At 40.2% G+C, this 20,832-nt stretch overlaps 1 protein-coding gene across 1 annotated transcript; it reads left to right on the top strand.

Annotated features, from left to right (window-relative positions):
* The first annotated feature begins 14,501 nt into the window (after positions 1-14,501).
* LYSMD3 (LysM, putative peptidoglycan-binding, domain containing 3) lies at positions 14,502-20,832 on the top strand. The gene is made up of 2 exons (XM_006885358.1): positions 14,502-14,757; positions 20,167-20,832. Exons 1-2 carry the CDS (start codon positions 14,503-14,505, stop codon positions 20,830-20,832), a joined length of 921 nt encoding a protein of 306 aa, XP_006885420.1. The 5' UTR covers position 14,502.

Raw genomic sequence — 20,832 nt, 5'->3', positions numbered from 1 at the left:
GTTGAATGGGTATGGAAAGAGAATATAACCCTGATGCACTCCTTTCTCAATTTTAAACCATGCAGTGTTCCCTGCTTTATTTACAGAAAATTCTGCTGGTCCAGGTATAGGTTCCACATGAGCACAATTAGTGAATGGGATTCCCATTCTTCTCAATGTTAGCCACACTTGTTATGATCCACATAGTCAAATGCCTTTGCTCAGTCAATAAAGCACACATAGATATTCTTCTGGTTTTCCTTACTCTTAGTCAGAATCCATCTGACATTATTATTTCTAACATACTTCATACATTTATGTTTTTACTATACATACAATTTTTGATTCCTGAAGAAATCTTAGAACCTAAGTGTTAGTGACAGAAATATAATTCCTAGGATCTACATATTCTCTCACCTAGTCTTTTAATGGAAATTACATCAAATGAAATCTCAAAAAGCCTTGAAAATTCCTTTATCTTTGCTGAGCATGAAGGATACCCTTTGCCCCCCTTTTTTTAATAGACAAGGTATTTGCTCTTTCTGAGCAGTTTTTTGGAACTTTGCCTAAATCCATTGTTAACAGCCTCCTTGTACATTCAACTACCTATAATTCTTTTATTGCCTCTGGGGAAAATTCTTAGTAACTGTGTTTTTCGCAAAGTCAAATAAAGTATGTAATTTTATGAAGTTATACTCGAGAAAGTACTTACACAAAAGAACTAGGGAGCAACTAACTCTATAGAAATGCTTCTCGATCTATTCTGGTGGCTCTGAGAGAGTCTACTGCCTATTGACATTAAAATAAGAAAAGTAACCTATATACAGAAAGAAGGTTGTACGCACATTAACATTCATGAAGGCTGAGCAGCTGAAATCCTAAACACCAAGTAGGGAATATACCCTTTGTCTACTGTTGAGAAAATGTCTCAGTGATAAATGGTTACAGACAGAGATGTCACAAGGGCAAGAACACACAGAACAGTTTCAACAAACTTTTTCCCCCCAAAGTCTTCTTCCCCTGCAGTTCTCTTTGTGGCATTGTTGAGCTCAGTGCCTATTCCCTCAAATGAAAGAAAAATAGTGCAGTGCAGAATTCCTAACCTTAGCTGAGGCTCTTCCCAGAAAACACGCCCGTTGAAAACAATTTAAGACAAAGCTTCAAAGGCTTCATGATGCATAAATATTCAGATGCTCTAAAAAGAAAAGTTCCTCACCCTGCACCCCGGGTGTTCTGACCTAAACTGGATATTGTCTTAAGACTTACCATGGCCATCAAAGCGCAATGTCCGTAACGCTGGGAGCATGTGAGACACCAGTGAAAAGCTTCACATTCATTTACATAAATTCAAATGTATTATCACTCTCGCCAAATTTGGTGAGGAAAATAAATGTATTCAAGTTTGCTTCCTGGATAACTCACGTTATGTACCTTATCAATGACTCTCAGTTAAGTTTCAAATTAAAGCTAATTTAAATGACAATTTATAGACAACCTATCTTATTTTAAAACCTATGAGTTGGGGCTGCAGGAGTGGACACTTCTCCAGGGCTGGCTCTAGGTGGCTCACTTTCCTCATCTATAAACAAAAAAAGCCTTAAAAAACCCGCCAACCTCCTTAATCCTGCCAAGCATTTTTCTCCAATATTTTGCATCTTTTGCAGAGATGTCTTCTGGCTTCAGCATTAAAAGACTACCATAATACCAAAACCAAACTGACAGATCCCAAAACAAACCCTCAAATTTCTTGCGGGCAAGTCGTAGGCGGGTTTTCGGAGGTTGTAAAATATCACAACAGTAGACTTTCTCTCTGAATATAATAAGCATGGCATAGTTTTAAAACAACAATAAAAAAATCAGGGATGTCACGTTTGTGCACGTAGTAAGTAACGTCAAGAAAATTCAAGATGCACACCAAGAAATAAACAATAGCTCCCTGACAAATCGTCAGCACTGTCTCCTCGTCACTTTTCTAGACAGTGTTCGCTAGCTCTTTGTGGAGGCTGAACAAAGGCGGTACTACAGCCCGCCCGGGTTTGCACAACTGGCCGCGTACTCGGATCTCTGAGCCATTAGACACGAGCTGAGGACCCATCGCCCAAAGGGAAGAGGCGGGGGCTTGCATGAGGGCCCGCCCACGAGCCCCGGAGGCTCCCTGCGCATGCGTGCTGTGAGGCGGCCTGGGCTGGGAGTCCCGGGCGTCGGGCTCGCCTTCCTGCCTCCGCCTTCCGCCTCCTCCTCTACCCCTTCCCACTTCCCACTTGCGCGATGACGCACGACAGGTTTGCGGACGTGGCGGCGGCGCACGGCCCGGAAGGAGGGGACGTTGGTGGCGGGGGCGGTCTTGGAGAGCTGGAAACGGATGTTCATTTCAGGTCATGAACTTTCCCGGGACGGTGGCAAACCTGGGAACTTTCCACTTGTTGTGTCTTCCCTGCTAGCGGGACAGGTAAAGATGGCGGGGAGTTGGGGCCGGGATGTTCTGGTTGGCCGAGGAGGCGCAGAGCCTTTGGCCGCAGGTGCGGCGGGTGCGCTGGGAGGAACCGGACAAGGGCGAGCCAGCTTGGACTCGATTGAGGGCGAAAGGAACCGCTGGAGGACCCGAAGACCTTGTAGGTAGTCCCCGCCAAAGCTCTCGTTACAATGTCGAGGAAACTGGCCTGCAGAGAATTCCCACCTGCCAGATTCCCAGGGTAGCGCTTTATCTCCCAGAAACACTATGTTTCTTTCACAACTTGTGGAATTGCTGCTTCTGTGGCATCCGAGTGTGCTGGTGTCACATAAAAACCTGACCTCTGATTTTCGCTAATACTGACAAGGGGGGTAAATCCCCAATTTGGCTTGTGGCATGCAGACAGAGCAGAGAGAAATTGGGTTGTTGTGGCGTTATTTTTTTTAAGTGGACTTGATCTTGGCGAATATGGTCCCTGTGGACCTGTCACAGAAGTGAACTAGTTTCTGCCTTGTAGCCCTTTTTATTACCCCTTACGTAACGAAGTTAAAAGCCCAGTGTAACAGCAAACACGGTATTGTACAGTACAGAGGGGTGGAACAGCTCTTTACTGTGGATTGAAGTTCACAGTCAAGAAAACAAAGATTCTCACCACTGCGGCCACTTGGCAGTTTCATGATTGTGAAGAGATTGAGATAGTTAACTTAAGTTTGCTTGCTTCCACTGGCAGCACTGTTGGTACCAGCAGTCAGGGAATCAAAGACTACTTTCACTGGGAAAGTCTACTCTCAGAACAACAGTCAATGTCAGTCTGGAGACTAAGCTGTGCTTGATCCGGGCCATGGTCTTTGCAGTTAATTTCTGTGCAACAGCTCTGGACAGTGATTAAGGGTGATAGGAGGAGGATCGATGCCTTCAAGTTGTGGTGCTGAAGAAGAGTGTTAAACATATCTTGGACTGCCAGGAAAACAAACAGATCGACCTGGAGAGGATGAAACCAAGCTGCTCCTTTGAGGCAAAAGATTTTGAAGCTCTGTCTTACATATTTTGGATACATGGGCAGGAGGGACCAGTTCTTGGAGAAGGACATCATTCTTGGAAGGGTGGAGGGACAGCACAGAAGAGGAAGACCCAGGATGAAATGAATTGACTCATTGACCTGAGAAATGGGTTTAGGAGTGTTGGAGACGATGAGATTGGCTTAGGATAGGGCAGGGTTCAGAGCTAATGTACATAGTGTTGCTGTGAGTCTCAGGTGACTAGATGGCACATAACAGCAACAAAGGTAGGTGGTTTGAATCCACCAGCTGCTCCCCTAGAAGAATGAGCAGTCTCCTGTGCAGTGTTCTGCCTCTGAAAACCTGCTGAAGGGTCATATTTTGACAGAACTGAACCACGAAAGAGTGAATTAAAGGGAGTTCTCTGGTGGCCTAGTGGTAAGGAAAGCTCTGCCAAAACAGGCGCTGGCAGTTGAATCCAACCTGCTGCGCCACAGGTCAAAGATGGGCAGTTTTCTCCCATGTGATTAACTGCCTTAGAAAACTTTCTTGAGGGTCAGCTATGAGTGGATGACTCATGACTCCACATTACGTAATAACAGAGAAAGCAAATTAATAAATGCTTTAACACTGGATCCGTTAGTAGTCACTTTTTTTTCCTATAATTATATTTTATTAATTTTCATAAACATTTACAGAGATTTTGGGTTTCCATTCATTCATTGTTGCAAGTAGTCACTTTTTAAATTGTACTAGAAGTGTATATACCTTTCAGTTTTCCAAAAAGGAAATGTTTGTCTATTTCCTACTTTAAGAGATTTAAAAGAAACAAAGAGCCAGACAACCTGAACACTGCTAATCTCAGATAATCATCTGCCTGGGCCAGAGTCCAGCTTTTCACTTAAATTAGACCCAGCCAACTCTTTATTATTTATTCAGAAACAATATGCAATTTGTGGTATTTTGCTGCCTGGATTTCAGTACAAGGAGAGTGGAGAAATGATGAGGCAGGTGAAGTTCTTGTCTTTAAATGTTACTTGGCAGGTGCTTTGGAAAAGAATTGAAATATTTTAAGTGGCTTTTGGACATTCCGGCATGAATTTCAGTTAAATACTGATCCAGTTGGGGATTCCAAGAACAGATTATCAATGAGAAAAAAGCATAAAGGTATAAAAGTATAACTCATATTTTACTATATAGTAATTGCTCTTAAATGGCTCAGAAATTCCAACTGGATTTAGAAGAGATCATGAAACCAGGGATATCATTGCTCATAGCAGATGGATCCTGGCTGAAAGCCCAGAATACTATTTGTGCTTTATTGACTATGTAAAGACATTTAACTGGTGGATCATAGTGAATTATGGCTAACATTCAACAGAATGGATATCTCAGAACACTTGATTATGCTCATGCAAAACCTATACCTAGACCAAGAAGCTATTGGGCGAGCATAGCACAGGAACACATGATTTAAAATTAAGGAAAGTGTACATCTGACTTATATTCTTTTTTCATATTTATTCATCTCTATGTTGAGCAAATTATTTGAGAATCTGGACTCCGTGAGACAGAATCATCAATAACCAATGTTATGTAGATGACACAACCTTGCTTGCTGAAAGTGAGGAGGACTGAAAGTGCTTACTGCAGAAGATACAGAATATGGTCTTCAATATGGATTGCATCTCAACTTTAAGAAAATAAAAATTCTTATCCCTGGACTTAAAGGCAACATCATGACAAATGGAGAAAAGATTGAAAGTGTCAACATTTTAACTTGGATCCACAGTCAACATCTTTGGCAATCAGAAAACTGTACTCAGGGACCTCTCCAGATTATTGAGGAACAGTGTTATAAGTTTGAGGACAAAGGTGTGCCTGATTCAGGCCATGGTCTTTTTCACTTGCTGTGGAGCTGAGAGCTGGACAGTGGAATAAGGATGACAGAAGACTTGATGCCTTTGAGTTGTGGTATTTGAGCACAGTACCACATATTTTATGGACTGTCCAAAGAACAAACATATAGAAGTGCAATTAGAGTGCCCCTTGGAGGCAAGGGTGGTAAAGCTTCATCTCTCATACTTTAGGCATGTTGGAGATCAGACTTGGAAAGGTAAAGTGTCAGTGAAAGAGAAGACAACCCTCAGCCAGATGGATTGACAGTGACTGCAACAGTTGATTTACGTGTGCGAGAGACTGTGAGGATGCTACAGGACAGGATAGGGTTCAGATCTGTTCAAAAAGTTGCTATGGGTTATACTTGATTCAACAGCACCTGATAGCAACAGTGGCTTTTAAACTTTCCCTCCCCTATTTCATGTACTTCTTTTGAGAATATGGAATTAATAAATATTTTCAGCAGAAAAATGTTAGGTGCCATTCATTGAGTCTACTAACTCAGGGCAGCCTGTTGACCTTAGAATGAAATGTGTAATCAGTCCTATGCAGTTCATCTCATTGAGGGTCTTTAAGATATCTTTTGGAGCACATTTGCCCAATTTCATAGGTCGTTTGACTTCTTGATTGCTGATTTCATGGTTGTTGATTGTGAATATCTTACTGTAATGTCATTGGTTCACTTGTGGCAGTTTTCATTTTTTTTAGTCTTCTATATAGTTCATGTGGAAGATTTTAGCCTTTGATCTTTCTCAGTGAAAGCTTTGTCATCTTCTCTTTCTGTAAGCAGGATTATATGATCAAAATTGAACTAAGTCATTCTTGAAAACTTACAGAAATTTTTATTATGTATTGATTTCCATACAAGGTTCATAAACACTGTGTTCCATACAATCATTCTGATACATTTTGTTTTATAAAACTAATCACCATTGAATCATGCCCACCATTACTCTGCCTTTCCAGATTCCTACCCCATCTTCTCATTGCTTTGTCTGCCTCTCCTTCTACCATCCAAATGATGACCCTATGGTGTCCCCCCTTCCCATCCTCACCACTCTGCTCCCACTCCTTCTCCCCTTGGATCCTCATACGTGTTATGCTAGTTACCTTGCTATTTTTATAATAATGGTCTTATGCAGTATTTGTCCTTAGGAGACTGTATTAGTTCACTCATCATGTTGCTCTCCAGTCTCTCCCAAGTTATGTAGTAATTTTCTATATCATTGCTCCTAAGTGCTACGTAGTATTTCATTGTGTGAGTGTACCATAGTTTCTCAATCCATTTGATTGTGGTTGGACATTTGGGCTGTTTTCCATGTTGATGCTGTTGTGAGTAACACTGCTCTGAATTGTGGTGTATAAATCTTTGTGTGTCATTCTAATTTCCTTGGAGCATATTCCTAGCAGTAGAATAGGAGGGTCATATGGAATTTCTGTGTTCATTTTTTTGAGGAACTGCCCCCAGAGTGATTATACCACTTTACAGTCCCACACATAGTGTATGACAGGTCCTATCTCTCCACATCCTGTCCAACATTTATTGTTTGTTGTCCTGTTAAACTTTGCTATTGCTACTGGGTGAGATGTTATCTTGTGGTTTTCATTTGCATTTCTTATTGCCAGTGATTTTGATCATTTCATCTCTTTGCAATCAGAATATCTTCCTCTTTGAAAAATCCTTCCATATCTTTTGCCCATTCTGTAATTGTTACCAGTCTTTTTCTTGTGGAAGCCCAGAGTATTCTGTAAACTTCTGTTATAAGACCCTTGTCTGACGTAGTATTGCCAAATGGTTTTTTCTCGGTAGGTTTTCTTTTGACCCTGTTGGAAAAAGTTCTTGTTGTGCACAGGAATGAATTTAATCTTTAGAAGGTTCCATTCATCAATTTTATCTTCTCCTGGTTGTATATTTCTGGCTGTATTTGTCATCCTCTTTATACCACAGGCTAGGCCTTGTAAGCTTGGTCTCACTTTGTGAGAAACTGTTGTGAAGACTTTTGCAGTTTCCTCCTCTTTGGAGCACTCCTTTTCCATCTTCTTTAGGGGCTTATTTTTGTCTACCCAGATATTGTTAGAATTCAGAGGTCAATGTTGAGTACTCTTAATCTCTACTCACCTTCAACGTAATCTCACCTACACCCATGACTTCACCTAAGTGCAGATGAGTCATGAAATGATACAGTAACCTAGACCCTGTTGACTATATATTTCACTTATATGTGTGGCATTTTTTTGCTGCTGTCTTCTTAGTTTTCATTTCTGTTGAGTTGGAACCAGTTCCTAACTGACCCTCCATTGGCTTTCCCAGGCTGTAAATTGTGTGAGAGAAGATTGCGTATCTGCTTCCCTTAAAGCTGCTGGTGGATTCGAACCACTGTAGTGTGAAAGGCCTTTGGGTTAGCAGTGAAGCTCCCTACATACTAGGCCACCAGAGCTCTTTTTACTGTTTTAGAGGAGTTTATAATCAAGCCTTTCTTCTATTCTTATGTATATTTGTGAGTGAGGGCACTATTTATTTGATTATGCACATCAGAAATAAGAAGTCTCTTTTTAACTACTTCTCAGTCATCTGAGTCATGTTTGTAAATTCTAAATATTTTATCTCTGATTTGCTACTTAATACTGCCATCTGACCATAGCAGAAAGCAAACTGCTGTAAGATTGTTGTTTATCCAGATAGATTTGAGAACATGGCTTTGTCCTATGTGAATGATATATAAGTTAAAACTGACTGTGGAGTTAATTTTTTTACATTCTTGTTAATTTTTAATGAAGTTTGATCAAGGGAACTTTTGGTGGCCTACTGGACAAAGAATTGTGATGTCAGTTCAAAGGCAAGCAGTTCAAAACCAGCTGCTGAAAACTTGGTGGGTCAGCTATGCGTCAATTCCAACTCAGTGACACATAACAGCAGATCAGCTTGATGAAAGTGACTGGTGACTTGAGAGTTGTATGTGTCTAGAGAAGGCCATGGTGGCACAAGGCTGGGAGTATGTTTCTGAAAGGGCCAGAAGGAGTAAGAATAGCATACAGCTCCTCACCGAGCAGAAAGCAAATAAAGAGCCCATAGGCCAGCCCCATGGTGCCTCTAGAGTCACTGCAGTAGCAAGAGGTTCATGTATTTGTTGCTGACTATCAGGGAAGGAAGTCAGGCAAAGAGTATCATCCAGTGCAAATCCAAGTTTTAAACCAAAGTCCAAGGCACAATTCCTCAGTGAGTCAGGCTTTGTAAGGTGCTGTTGAGTTGACCACAACTCACAGTGTTCTTATGAACAACAAATCAGAACCTTGCCCTATCCTGTACCGTCCTCACAATCTGTGTAACATGTTTAAGGACATTGTTACAATCACTATGCCACTGTCAGTCCATCTCATTGAAAGTCCTTTCCTTTGCTTACGATCCTTTCCCAGCACAATACCTTTTCCCAAGGACTGGCCTCTCTTGACAGAATGCCCAAAGTATATGAGACAAAGACATTATCATCCTTGCTTTTAAGGAACTCCTGTTTTGCACTTGGAAGGTCATGGAATATTTGCCAGCAGTACTTTGATTCTTTTGCCATTTTTATCCGTTGTTCAACTTTCAGAACTCCACTTTGGAGGCTTATGCATGAAGCAGTTGGATTTTGGAGGGTAGATTCTCTTGTGTTAGTTGACAATCTAGTGTTAATTGTTTTTGGGGAAAACAGACTTCTAAGTGGTACGACACTGGCCTGTCAGTTTTTGTACTGAGATAACTTGGTGTTGCTGTGATACTGAACACTGTGCCACTGGTGTGTCAGATGCCATAATGGTTACCCATGGTGGACAATGTTTAGTTGAACTCCCAGATTAAAATAGGTTTGGAAGCAGGATTGACATCCACTTCCTAAACAGCACACCTCTGGAAACTGAACATTAGAGAAACGACGATAGTTATAAAACAGGGTTCAGATCTTTTGTTCATAGGTTCACTATGAGTTGTACTAGACTTGACAGCACTACAGCAACAACTTTCAGATGCGTAAGAACAATTGGAAATACCATGACTTGGCATCAGATGCATCTTTGTCTTTAACATCCTTGCTCTTTAGTAATTTTGAGAGGTCCTTGATAGCCGATTTTCCAGCAGCAAATCTTCTCATAACGCTGATTGCTGCTGCCATGGCTGTTGATTGTGGATCTAAGTAAAATGAAATTGTAGCAACTTCAATCTTTTCTCCATTCATCTTGATGTTGCTTATTGGTCTAGAGGTAAGGATATTTGTTTTCTAGATCTTGAGACGTAACCCATATTGAAGGCTTTTGTCTTTGATCTTAAGCAAATTCTTCAGTTCTTCACTTTCTGCAAGCAAGGTTGTGTCATTTGCCTAACGCGAGTTGTTAATGAGTTTTCCTCCAGTCTTCCAATATAATGCTACATTCTTTTTCATGTAGTCTGATTTCATGAATTATTTGCTGACTATACAAATTGAGTAGACATGGAGAAAAGATGCAACTTTGACACACACCTTTCCTGATTTTAAACTGTTCCTTTTCTTTTCAGGCTGTTGTTTCTTGTTCTAGTAATAGGTTTCTCATGAGCACAATTAAGTCTTCTTGGGTATCCATTCTTCTCATTGTTATCCAGTTTATTATGATCCAAACAGTCAAATGCCTTGTGATAGAGCTAAGTAGTTGTGTGTTGTTAAGTCAGCTATGACTTACAAAAACCGTAGGAACATCTCTGAACTTTGGACCTGTCCTGAGCCAACCTCACAATGTCTCATACACCTGATCCCATTGCCACAATCACTGTGTCGATCTCGTCGAGGTAGGTAATGCAGAATGCTTTCTAGCCCACATGAACTTAAACTGCAGTCTTGGATTTGTAAAAGTTTGTGTGTAAATGTAAACCTATGCTTTGATCTCTTCAAAACTATACATTATGTATTTGGTTACAAGTTTTTAAAATGTAATAGAAAATTCAATCCATAATTTTTTAAATTTTTAATAGTGGTAAAACCTAGGATGGCCATTTAAGCTTTTAAGACTCTAGCAAACTAGATGTAACAGTTGACCCATGAACAACATAATTTTAAATTACATTGCTCCACTTAAACATGCGTATTTTCTTCCCTGTTGCTATTGCAGTAAGGTCAAATGTTGCCGAGTATGTACTAAAAATATGGTGTGGAGTTGATCATGGGGGCGGGGGGAATTCTATTAGCTGGGCCTGTGAATTTTAGATCTATGTTGTTCAAGAGACAACTAAGTGACACACATTCTAGTCCCTCCTCTTACTAAGGACATTTTTTCTTTAATAAATTTTTTTAATTGTGATTTTACTGAAGGTTTACAGAAAAGTTAAATTTTCATTCATTCATTGTTGCACACATTTTACTCCCATTCTCTCTTTACCCCAGTTCACTTTAAAAAAAAATCATTCTTTGTTGCCCAATTATCCCCTCTCCAATCCTCTTTACAGTGTACTTCTTATTCTGGGCTGTTGTCGTACATATAATGCCTAATCATATATTCCTTTTAAACAGCTCTTTCCTTCATCTGTTCAAATGGAATGTTCATTATCTGTCTACTCTTATCCTATTCTCCCAACCCTTCATGTCAGACATGCTTTATAACAGGTGTGACTGAGAAAATATTCTTATACCTAGAATGTACATTTGTAAGCTTTTAAGACTTTAGCAAACTAGGAGGTAGTACAGAAGCATTCAGCATCCTTCCATTAAACCATTAACTGGGAAGTTTTATGAAATAATGGAACTCCAATGAAAATCCAAACCAAGGAGTAAAATTCCATGAGGTGTTTGTGCATAAGCAGCTTTAGCATCTCCTTTTTTAAAATCAATATATCACATAACTTTTACCAGTCCAACTATTACAGATCTGTGTAACACTGAACACAATTTTTTCCCTCACTGTGGTATTAAACCCAATACTCAGTGAGCAGTAACTCTTCCTCTCCCACCCTTGTAACAAGTAAAAATTTTTCATCTCTGTATGTTGACTTCTTGTCTTTTTTATCCCTCAGCTCTGGTGGCATACTTCATGGAGAATTATGCTGTAAACCCAAAGGCAGTGCCTCTCCAACTCAGTCAGTCTTCAGGAGAAAGATGGGCAATCTCCCCTGGTGGAATTCTCAGCCTCAGAAACCCACTGGAGGGTCAGTTATGATTTGGTTTTGCCTTGATGGCCATGGAAGGTAGAAGTGTCTTTTCTTAGACATGAATTGATAAACTATTTTACCTTTTGAGATTGACTCATTTCACTCAGCAGAATGTCTTCAAGCGCCAACTATTTTGTAGTATACATACATCAAGAACTCCTATGTTTTAATGAGCTGTATTTTAAATGAGGAGAGGTCATATTGAAGACAGATTGGCTCAAGATAGAGCATGGCTTATAGTTATTGTTCATAGGAATGTTCTGAGTCATCTAATTGATGGCACATAATGACAACAGTGCACATATTGCACAGTATGTCATTATTTTGTAGTATGTGTATAACTTCAATTTTAATTTCTCTTTAATGGGTTTAATGTTGATTTTTTTGTGCCTAGGAGAATTGATGCCTTTGAGCTGTGGTGCTGGAGAAGAGTATTGAGGGTACCATGGACTGCTGGGAAAACAAAACAGATTCATCCTAGAAAGGGTTAAACCAGGCAGCTCCTTCTAGTCAAGGATTCTGAGGCTCTGTCTAACATACTTTGGACATGTTGTAAGGAGGGACCGGTCCTTAGAGAGGGACATCTTGTTTGGTGGGCTGGAGGGACAGCGCAGGAGGAGAGGGCCCTCTATGAGGTGGATTGGTTCAGTGACTGGGGTAATCGGGATGGGAGTGACAGAGACAGTGTGATTGGCACAGGACAGAGCAGAGTTTAGGGCTGTTGTACATAGGGTCGCTATGAGTCGCAAGTGACTCGATGGCACATAACAACAACACATTGAAGCAGACGTTTGGCATCTAGCAACAAACCCTCCCTAGCCAACCTTTAGGTTGACTTCTATCAGGAATCTTCCTGTCTTCTGAAAACTCTTTTCTCTAGTGCAGAAAGAAATCCTTTTTTTCTGCCCTGCAAACAGCCTGGCCCTAGTCCAGGAAGTGTATAAGTTTGTGTATCCCCTGCTAGAGAGGCCATTTAACCCTGTGAGGCAAACATGACACAGCTACATTCATTCAGCTTCTCTAGCTCTGGCTATTTGTAAAAGCATTTTTGGGGACAGGTTTCAGAGCTGGGAGCATAAGATAAAATAGGCCCTGTGTCCCTCACTTAGAGAGGCCTGACCACCAACAGGTCCTATAGGGATGAGGCAGTCCGCAGCCACAAATAACCATCTTGCTGCCTAGCTTGTCTTGGGGCCAGTCCTGGGAAGAATGGGTACACACCATTGCCCAGTTTGAATCAGCTCAGATTGTGGCAGCTGTCTCTGACCATCTGTGCATTTCTGTTATGGTGTATTAGTGCAAATCAGCTCTAAGGAATATCACTGCTCTCAGTCCCAGTAGCAGACACAGTTTTAGAAGTTCGTTTTCCTTTACAGAGCCAAAATTCATCTATGACTGCTTGCCTGACTATGGTGTAAGTGATACATATATACTATTAAGTGAGGGTAAAGGAGGCTGAAATTCACATCTGGGAATGTTAAAAGATGTGTGTTATATGCATACGTGCACTGTGTCAGAAGGATCTTATTGGTTTTGGAGGTTAGCTTGTGTTTTTTAATAGAAATCTCATTTTCACTCAATATATGTGGTGCAAATTGCTGACCCACTCACTTGACTTGTTTTGGGTTTCCAAAGCTGTAAATCCTTACTGGTGGAGAATGCCCGTCATTGTCCCATAGAGCAGTTCGTGAATTCTAACCTCCAACCTTTCTGTTAGCAGCACAGTCACTATTCATTATGCCAAAAGGGCTCCTTAAGTTGCTTATCAGGGTGTGATATTTGTGAAAATAATGGTATTCCATAGTTGTTGTTATGTGCCTTTGAATCAGTTGTGAATCATTGTGAACCCGTGTACAGTAGCTCTGAACCTTACCCTATCCTGAGCCAATCTCACTATCTCTGACATACATATCCTCATGACCCTAGTCTCTGTTTCAATCCATTTCCTCCAGGGTCTTTCTTCATTGTGCAAGCATGATGTCCTTTTCCAAGAACTGGTCCATCCTGGCAACATGTCCAGAGTATATGAGACAAAATCTTTGCTTCCAAAGAGCAGCTTGTTTACACCCTTTCCAGGACAGACCTATTAGTTCTCTTGGCAGTCAATGGTATGTTCAATATTCTTCTCTAGGTATATACCTCCAAGGTATATTTCTTCTCTTCTCTTTGGTCATTGTCCAACTCTTTGATGCATAACAAGCGGCTTGGATCAGGTGCACCTTAGTCTCCAGACTGAAGTCCCTGAACAGATTTTCCTAATGCAGTTTGTCTTTTGATTTCCTGACTGCTGGTGCCAAGAGGGTTGATTGTGGTGCCTAGTAAACAGAAATTGTTAAGAATTTCAATCTCGTCACATCTATCTTGGTGAGAATCTTTGTCTTCTTGATGTTAAATTTCAACCTATCTTGAATACTGCAGCCCTTGACCTTTTGCAGCAAACGCTTCAGATCCTCTTCAGTTTTCTGCAAGCAAGGTTGGGTCATCTGCATAATGAAGAAGGTTGTTGATGAGTCTTCCAATTCAGATGTCACAATCCTCATAGATAAAAAATATTACCTGAGTCCTTAAAACCTCCAGGGCCCCTTCTATTAAAAAAAAAAAAAAATCAAAAACTCACACACAAAAACAAACCTCTCTACTTTAAATAATGGGGGAGTAGTTTATGTTAATGAAGGAAGAGCAAGTCAGAAAAAGATGGTGAAAAGTGGATGCACCACTTGAAGACCAGTTGTGCTATCAGCCCAAAGACACATAATTCAGATCCACCAAGTCATGGTAGAAAGACACGTAATCTCCTATTTTCAAATTTACAGTCTTTGAAAACCTATTGGAGAGTCAGCTGATTTGTTTTTGACTCAGTGATACATAACACTGAACTGTACATCCAGAAATTGTTAAATTGGGGTGTGTTCTGTATACTCAAAACCAACTGGAAACAGTAAGATTCTATTTCAGAAATAATTTAAACCAGTTGAATTTATTGAGCTGAATTCCAAAGTTGGTCTTCTTCTGTTGTAGGTTTTGACATGGCAGGAAGGCATCAGAATCGCAGTTTTCCTCTTCCAGGAGTTCAGTCGAGTGGTCAGACACATGGATATGGAAGTAGTGCTGATGGTGATGTGTTGGAAGAGGATGCTGAAGTATATGAACTTCGATCCAGAGGGAAAGAAAAGGTCCGAAGAAGTATATCAAAAGATAGACTTGATGATATCGTAGTATTAACAAAAGATATACAAGAAGGAGATACTTTAAATGCAATAGCCCTTCAATATTGTTGTACGGTAAGTTTTAGTTTATTATGCATGTCAAAATACTCTTTTCATTAGACCAGTTTGAAGTAAGTTTTGTATACTTTTTATCTGCCTCTTCCTATTTTTGCTGTTTTCTCCTTTCCACAGAAATCTGTTAACATTTTGGTGAATATGAACTTTAAAATAATTGTAAATGCATATTTGAATGTCTGTTTCTCATTTTCTTTGTTGTTGTTGTTGTTGTGTACCATCAAATAGGATCCAACTGGCACAGGAGGAGATTGCGTCTCCTTCTCCAGCGGTGCATCTAGTGGATTCGAACCACGCTCCTCCGGGAGAATGTCTGTTTCTTTCTAAAGTCACAGTTCTGTTTCTCACTATCAAAATTCACTTAAGTGTATTATGTTTTTGTTATCTTTTCCTCCTTAATTAGCATGTAAGAAAACTTAAATAATCTGTGAGGAGAAAATTTAATGTATCCTCTTTTTTAGAAAAGAATTATTTTTTGTCTCATTTTCTTGAGATAATTAATGATTTCATGTGCTTCTTTCCATATCTTTTTTAATGCTCTTAAACATACATAAATTGAGAGGAAAAGGTTGGTAATTTTTGTACTGTGCATACTAATTTGCAGAGAGCTGTGGTCATTTAGTAGTAAGGAGTTGCACTGACATCCCAAAGTTTGTATCCACTAGCTGCTCTGCAGAGAAACATGAATAGTCTCCTTCACTGTGATTTCCGCCTCTGAAAACCTATAGGCAGGTCAGCTATGAGTTGGTTCCACCTCAATGATATACAACAGCATATTACTTTGCAGGTGTCCTTTTTAATTTCTTAATATATCAGGGAGTTCCCTTAAAATTACATAGCTCTACCTCATTATTTTAAAATGTTGTTAGGTGCTGTCGAGTCACTGATTCTATGAACAGATCCAAACTCTGTCCTGTCCTGTGCCATCCTAACACACATCCTGACACATTGCAGCAATCACTGTGTCAGTCCACCTGGTCTAGGGTTTTCCTGTCCTTCACTCACCCTCTGCATTTCTTAGCATCCTTTGTCTCTCTCCAAGGCATAGCCCCTCCTAGCAACATGCCTGAAGTATGTGAGGTGAAGCTTTATCACCTTTGCCTTCAAAGAGCAGTCTGTCTACACTATCCGAGACATACTTGTTTGTTCTTTTGGCAGTCCACGGGATGTTCAGTACGCTTTTCTAGCACCTCAGCTCAAAATCGCCATGTTGTTGTTGTTGTTATGTGCCCTCGACTTGCTTACGACTCATAGCGACCCTATGTACAACAGCCCTACACTCCGCTCTGTCCTGTGCCAATTGCACTGTCTCTGACACTCCCATCCCAATTATCCCAGTCACTGAATCAATCCACCTCATAGAGGGCCTTCCTCTCCTGCGCTGTCTCTCCACCCTCCCAAGCATGACGTCCCTCTCTAAGGACCAGTCTATCCTCACAACATGTCCAAAGTATGTTAGACAGAGCCTCAGAATCCTTGCCTCCAAGGAGCCACCCGGTTTATCCCTTTCCAGGACAAATCTGTTTGTTTTCCTAGCAGTCCATGGTATTCTCAATACTCTTCTCCAGCACCACAGCTCAAAGGCATCAATTCTCCTTCTATCCTCCTTGGTCATTGTCCAACTCTCTGATGCATAACAAGTGATTGCGAAGACCATGGCCTGTATCAGATGAACCTTAGTCTCCAGAGAGACACCATTGCTCTTCAGTACTTTGGAGAGGTCCCTAACAGCAGACTTTCCCATGGCAATGCGCCTTTTAATTTCCTGGCTGCTGATGCCAAGACTGTTGACTATGGAGCCAAGCAAACTAAAGCTGTGTACAATCTCAATCTCTTCACGATCCATCCTGATGCTGCCAATTGGTCCAGTGGTGAGAATCTTTGTCTTCTTGACATTGAGCCTCAATCCATATTGTAGGCTACAGTCCTTGACACTCTGCAGCAGGCGCTTCAGGTCCTCTTCAGTTTCAGCAAGCAGGGTTGTGTCATCCGCATAATACAGGTTGTTGATAAATCGTTCACCAAGCTTGCTTATTTTAAATAGGAATATAATAATATATAATATGTTGTTTTTAGGTGCCATTGAGTCGGCACTGACTGATTATGACTTCATGTGCAGCAGAATAAGACTTTACTTGATCCTATGCCATTCTTGCATCGCTGCTATGCTTAAGACAACTTCATTGCTGTCACTGTCATTCTGTTGTGTTGAGGTTCTGCCTGTTCTGTAGTATGGATCACCATAATCTTTACATTGTTCTCCTATTTACAGGTAGTCAGGATTTTCTCTTTTATTTTCCTCATTTTTGCATTTTATGATAAATTTCATCATTTTTGTGGGATAGATCTGTATAGGTGGGGTAGCTATATGATCTATCTAGTGAGTTGTTGTTATGTGCCGTCGAGTCGCTTGCAACTCATAGCGACCCTGTGTACAACATCTGTAAACCGTGCTCTGTCCTGTGCCAATTGCATCGTCTCTTGACACACCCACCCCCATTACCCCAGTCACTGAATCAATCCACCTCATAGAGGGTCTTCCCCTCCTGTGCTGTCCCTCCACCCTCCCAAGCATGATGTCCCTGTCCAAGGACTGGTCCCTCCTTACAACATGTCCAAAGTATGTCAGATAAAGCCCTAGAATCCTTGCCTCCAAGGGGCAGCTTGGTTTAACCCTCTCCAGGATAAACTGTTTTCTTAGCAGTCCATGGTACATTCAATACTCTTCTCCAGCACCACAGCTCAAAGGCATCAATTCTCCTTCTGTCCTCCCTAGTCATCGTCCAACTCTCTGACGCATAACAAGCGATTGCAGAGATCATGGCCCTGTATCAGATGCACCTCTCCAGAATGCAGAGATCATGGCCCTGTATCAGATGCACCTCTCCAGAATGACACCATTGCTTTTCAGTACTTTGGAGAGGTCCCTAAAAGCAGACTTTGCCAATGCAATTTGTCTTTTAATTTCCTGGCTGCTGGTGCCAGTAGTGTTGACTGTGGAGCCAAGCAAGCTAAAGCGGTGAACAATCTCAGTCTCTTTACTCTCCATACTGATGCTGTTAATTTATAACAAGAATGATGCAAAATGATGGAGAAACTTCTGCTGGAGGGAGGAGATCTAGTAAAGAGACTTTTAAAAGTAATTTAGATGAAGGTGATAAGGATTTAGGCTAAGATACTTGGGATACCAAAACTAAACTAATCTCATTGTCTTCAAGACATTTCTGACTTGACAGTGACACTATAGGACAGAGTAGAACCATAGAGTTTTCAAAGCAAAAAGATGCCATAAATCTTTATGGAAGCTAATAGCCACAGTTCTCTAAATAGTTAAGCAAAGAGCATTTAAAGAGATTAGAGCTGGGCTTTGGTTCTGTTTTAAAGAGTAAAATGACAAAGCACTATTATCTCTACTGCTTTGCTTCCCTAAATATTTTTTCAGTCCTCCTTTCCATCCTACCCAAGCACATACACACCCTAAGAAACGGATTTTCCCCCCTTATGTTTATTGGATTTGATAACTCATCAGCTTTTGATTTTGTCCACCAATCTCCTAAAAACATCTTTGCTTGACCACCTTAAATACCCCTAATTTCTGTTTTTCCTAAAACTAATATGTACTAACAGCCAATATTTTTGAAATACATTCTGTATATCATTATTACAGATGCATAATATGATTTTTAACTCATTAGTTTTCACATCAGCCTTGTAAAGTCGTATCATTACTGCTGTATTACACAAATGAAAGCTCATTCATAGGTTAAATAATTTGCTTAAACTACACAACTAAAAGTTAGTTTTATGCTTAAAAGCCAGATAATTCACACTCTTAACTGTTACTTAGCGTGGACGGAGGAGTGGCATCCACTTCCATAACAGTTTGCCTCTGGAAACCCTATGAACCTGGAGAGAGGATGAAAGGCACCCGAGAGTCAAGGACTCTCCTTCATAGGGTTGCTATGAGTTGCCTGCGACTCAACGGCACTTAACAACAACAACAACTGTTACTTACTGCCTTCCTTGCTAATCATCCTTAAAGTCTTCAGTTTATTCTTCTTAACTTACTCCTTAATTGTTAATGCTCTTTAGCAACCTTTCTTTCCCTGTGTTCTTTTCAATCTTTTTCAAGTAAATCTGCCCACTTTTGTCATAATAACTGCCATTTTTACTGGTAATGTGCACATTTTAATTTCTAATTCAGAACCTTCCCTTGAATTTCTGACAGATCCACAGCCTTCTAGGAACATCTCCACTAATGTGTCTCATAAGCACCTCACACGCAGTGTGTGTGTAAAAGTTATTACCTCACTCTGCAGTGTCGCATATCTCCGTGAATGGCATCACCATCTACAGATAACCAGGTTTCATTCCAGACTCACTTCATCTCTTGGATAACAAACAGAAACTAATCCCTCCATCCTCATGTCAATTCTGACTCATGGCGAACCTCCACTAGATTCCTGAGGTTCTCAGACTTCATGAGAGCAGACTGCGTGTTTTTGTCCCTTAGAACAACTACCTTGTAGTTTCAAACCACTGACTTTGCAGTTAGGAGTCGAACATGTAACAAAATATGCCACCAGGCTGTTTCTCTGATATCCAGTTAGGTGATAGTGATCCGGGCTTAGTATAAAGAAAGTATAGATGAAATGATGAATGAGATTAATAATGTAAGGGTGATGGAGGAGCCTGGCATGCCAATTAGAAATCTGAGAAACTTTCTCTTTATCCCCCTCTTCATAGTAGCAGGTGGATGAGGTATGCAGTTAGCTTCCAGACAATATACAAGGAAACCTCATAAAAATAATCCGAGAGTAATTGAGTGATATATTGATACTGAGAAGTTTGGGGGAAATGGCTTCAGAACAGCAACTGAGAGCTTTCATTACTGTATTATGTCAGTTCTAAGGTATATATTTTCCTGTACATTTTTACATTTCTGGAAAGAAAATGGTGGCATCTCTAATATTTAACATAGTGGTCTTTTTCATTAGCAGTTTGTAAGACATGCTACATCTTTAAGAGTCAGTAGTATCTTAATTTTGAAAAACGGTAGTTTAGAGTTGGAAAGAAGTATCTAATTGTTCTCCATAGTGCTTTAAAGCAGTAAAAGGGTGCTGTTTGTGCATAATGAATGCATAGTTACAGGAAATGGCAAAGGTTCTGGAATTGTTCGATAGCATTGGTGTTAATATGATTGTTATTAAAAAGTAATTAATAATTAGGTAAAAAATGGTATAAACTTATTACTTGCAAAATAAATTCATTTAGGTGGAATAACATAACACTAATAGGCTTACTTATTTTTTCCTTCCAAAAGTAACTGAGATGAATGACTATTTGCTACTTTGCATTATTTTGGTTAAGAATTCAGATGACTGTTGCTTTTTTTTTTTTTTTAAACAGGTAGCAGATATCAAGAGAGTTAATAATCTCATCAGTGATCAAGACTTTTTTGCTCTTAGGTCTGTTAAAATTCCAGTAAAAAAGTTTAGTTCATTGACTGAAACACTTTATCCTCCCAAAGGAAGACAGGCTTCACGTCCTTCATCTGTTCAGTATGCATCAGAACAACAGGAAATTGTACCAGCAAACGATTCCCTCTCTTCCAGTGAGTCAGCTGGTAGCTTTTTAAAAGAAGTAGACCGAGATATAGAACAAATAGTAAAATGTACAGATACCAAAAGAGAGAACCTTAATGAAGTGGTATCTGCCTTAACAGCTCAGCAAATACGCTATGAACTGGACAACAAAAACACCCAACGCAAGGATCCTTATTATGGAGCAGACTGGGGTATAGGATGGTGGACAGCAGTAGTGATAATGTTGATAGTAGGTATAATAACGCCAGTATTTTATTTGCTATATTATGAAATTTTAGCGAAAGTAGATGTTAGTCACCATTCAACAGTGGATTCTTCACATTTGCATTCTGGAATCACACCTCCATCCCATCAGAGAGAAATGGACAATGGAATTGCCCCAACAAAAGGAATACACTTTGGCCAACAAGAAGAACATAAACTGTATAGTCAAGATTCTCAGGTGCCTGCTGTTGAACATAAAACGTAG

This window comes from Elephantulus edwardii, unplaced genomic scaffold, assembly GCF_000299155.1.
Source record: "Elephantulus edwardii isolate Elephantulus edwardi_28Jun2011 unplaced genomic scaffold, EleEdw1.0 scaffold00043, whole genome shotgun sequence".
Lineage (NCBI taxonomy): Eukaryota > Metazoa > Chordata > Mammalia > Macroscelidea > Macroscelididae > Elephantulus > Elephantulus edwardii.
Note: the sequence above shows the minus strand (reverse complement) of the source record. Positions and strands in the feature narration are given on the sequence as shown.